This window comes from Otolemur garnettii, unplaced genomic scaffold (assembly GCF_000181295.1).
Source record: "Otolemur garnettii isolate 467f Iridium unplaced genomic scaffold, OtoGar3 scaffold00050, whole genome shotgun sequence".
Lineage (NCBI taxonomy): Eukaryota > Metazoa > Chordata > Mammalia > Primates > Galagidae > Otolemur > Otolemur garnettii.
In genome coordinates, this window is record NW_003852445.1 from 9346328 (window position 1) to 9348592 (window position 2265).

At 34.2% G+C, this 2265-nt stretch overlaps 1 protein-coding gene across 1 annotated transcript in view; it reads right to left on the bottom strand.

The window, feature by feature from the left end:
* Positions 1–42: 42 nt before the first annotated feature.
* Positions 43–2265, bottom strand: part of LRRC57 (leucine rich repeat containing 57) — a 6214-nt gene continuing 3991 nt past the window's right edge. Inside the window, exons 5-6 of the mRNA XM_012806379.2 lie at positions 1543–1728; positions 43–1128 (exon numbers count right to left, since the gene is read on the bottom strand). Coding sequence (XP_012661833.1) covers positions 1087–1128; positions 1543–1728 — 228 coding nt within the window. The 3' untranslated portion in view covers positions 43–1086. The remainder of the gene's footprint in view (positions 1129–1542; positions 1729–2265) is intronic.

A 2265-nucleotide genomic window follows, 5' to 3' on the forward strand; every position in this document is an offset into this window, starting at 1 on the left:
GAGTACCACAAAATGTTTATGATGGTCACATGAAGGCATTTCACTGCTCATGCAACCTGAATAAAATGCACGATACATTTCTTCCTAATCAGTTTACTTTCAGAGAACAAAAGGCCATTTACAGTTCAAAGTTCTCCTACCTTCTTCCTTTAAGGGATTAATCTTGCTTTCAAAGTTCATTAAAAATTCTTTATTTTTATATATTTATATATTCATTCAGAGAATAAACTTGATAAACATAGGTTGTTTTAAAATATTGTAGCAATGGCTTCTTGATAATTTGATTAGTAGTATAAATACTAAAAAGGGGAAAAGATTACCAGAAATAAGACATGATTTCTAATAAAGCTTCAGGAAAATCTTGATTATTAAAATCCCTTTTGTCTTACAAGTGTTGCATATAGTTTTTGCTCTTCAGAGCCCTCTACCAGTAAGGCACATGCAATAGTAAAGAATTCGCTACTGCAGCCTTGGGGAACATCTTAGTGTTGTGTTGGTGCTTTTCTGACAAAACACACTTTTAATCAAGACAAACAGTCACATATCTATGTATGTCTAAATTCTAAGTATAAACAGTGCGATTGAACTGATGGAATGGAATAAAATCATAAACCTTTAAATTAAGCCTCTTAGATAGCAGCCTCTCACAAATTATTTGAATTTCCTAAAAATATGAAATGTTAACACAGAGATGGAATGGCTACAGACTTTATGAAAGCTCACACATTGAAACTAAACAAAATCTCAAGCTGTGGTATGAAGCTATGCTGTTACCAAGCAGCACCCCTCGCTGTATAAATAGCAACTAGCTACTGTTTTCATAAAGCCAAACTAATGACGGTTTTGAAGACCAACCGTGTCCACTGTCCTATCTATGACTCAAAACAGAGGAATCTTCCCATCTCTTGATTCCTTATTTGAGAAGGGCCCTGAAAAGAAAGTAGTTCATCAGGTGAAATACAATCTCCTGGAGTGTCATCTCCTAACTGCAGATAACCTTGAAAGCAACAGGAGCCTTTGATTCAGCCAGATTCCAGCAGAGGTTCTAAGTCAGTATCCTATAATGTTCCATGGTCCTGGAGAACATCAGGCAAACTTCTTCTTTGTGGCTGTGAACCTTTCCATGTACTAGAAAACATGAAAGAACACATATGTTGTAACTGAGTATGAACAAATAAATAAAAGCCAAGCTATGTGTTACTTAGGCTTTTATATATATAATTTTTTCCATTTTGGCTTTTTTTGGATATGGTCTTGTTTCCTAATCCTAAAACAAAAAACTATCTAAAATGTAAATTTAAAGTATACAGTTTTTAAAAATTTTTTGTATTTTAGTTGGACACATCAAAAGTCAAAGACGCTTTATACCTATAGAGAAAAAGTTATCTTGGCACAATACCATTTAGCTGGTTCTTAGAACCCACTTCCAAAATGGGGAAGAAGAAATGCTGTTGACATTAGCTGTAAACATTCATGTGGGTTACTTCATTGTTGTCTCCTCTGGGGTAGTGACTAGAAATGCACAATAACACTAATGCATACCTTATCATAGCCTTCCAGTTCCCGAAGTTTCTTTATTTCAAAAAGATTGCCCTCCACCGCAAGTAGGCAGATCTGGGAATCACTGAGGATGCTCTGTGGAAGCATGCTAAGCTCAAGACAGTTCTCTTCTAGGCGAAGAACTTTAAGGCGAGGACAGCAAGATATCTTTACTGAGATCTGAGATATCTATTGAACAACAGAATAATAAGAAAAAGCATACGCACTATAATGGTTACTTTAAAGTACATTAAAACTAAAAATCTTCACTTGTCTATTTGTCCTAGTTTTCCTTTCTTTTACCGCCTCCATTTTCTCACTACCTACTCACTCCAGAAGCCTCTGTTATCTAGCTTCTGTTACTACTCCTCCACTTTAAAAAAAAAAAAAAAGAAATGCTTTTATGAAAGTCACTAGTGGCTTTTGGGAAACAAATTTTCTGATAATAAAAGCATTATATGTTCATTATATAAAATTTGAGAATCACACAAATTTAACAAAAAAAGGTTACCTATAATCCACCACCCAGAAATAACCACTGTAATTATTTTGGTTTTACTATCAATCTTTGGTATTTACTATCTTTTATGTGTGCATAAATACTGACTCCTCCCAAATTCAAGGATCCATTGTCCTTATTCTCTGTTGCACTTAACTGCATCTCTTCCTTAAACCTCTTCTTGTGCATATGTACTTGGTTTTGTTTTTCTTTTCTTTTTTTTTTTT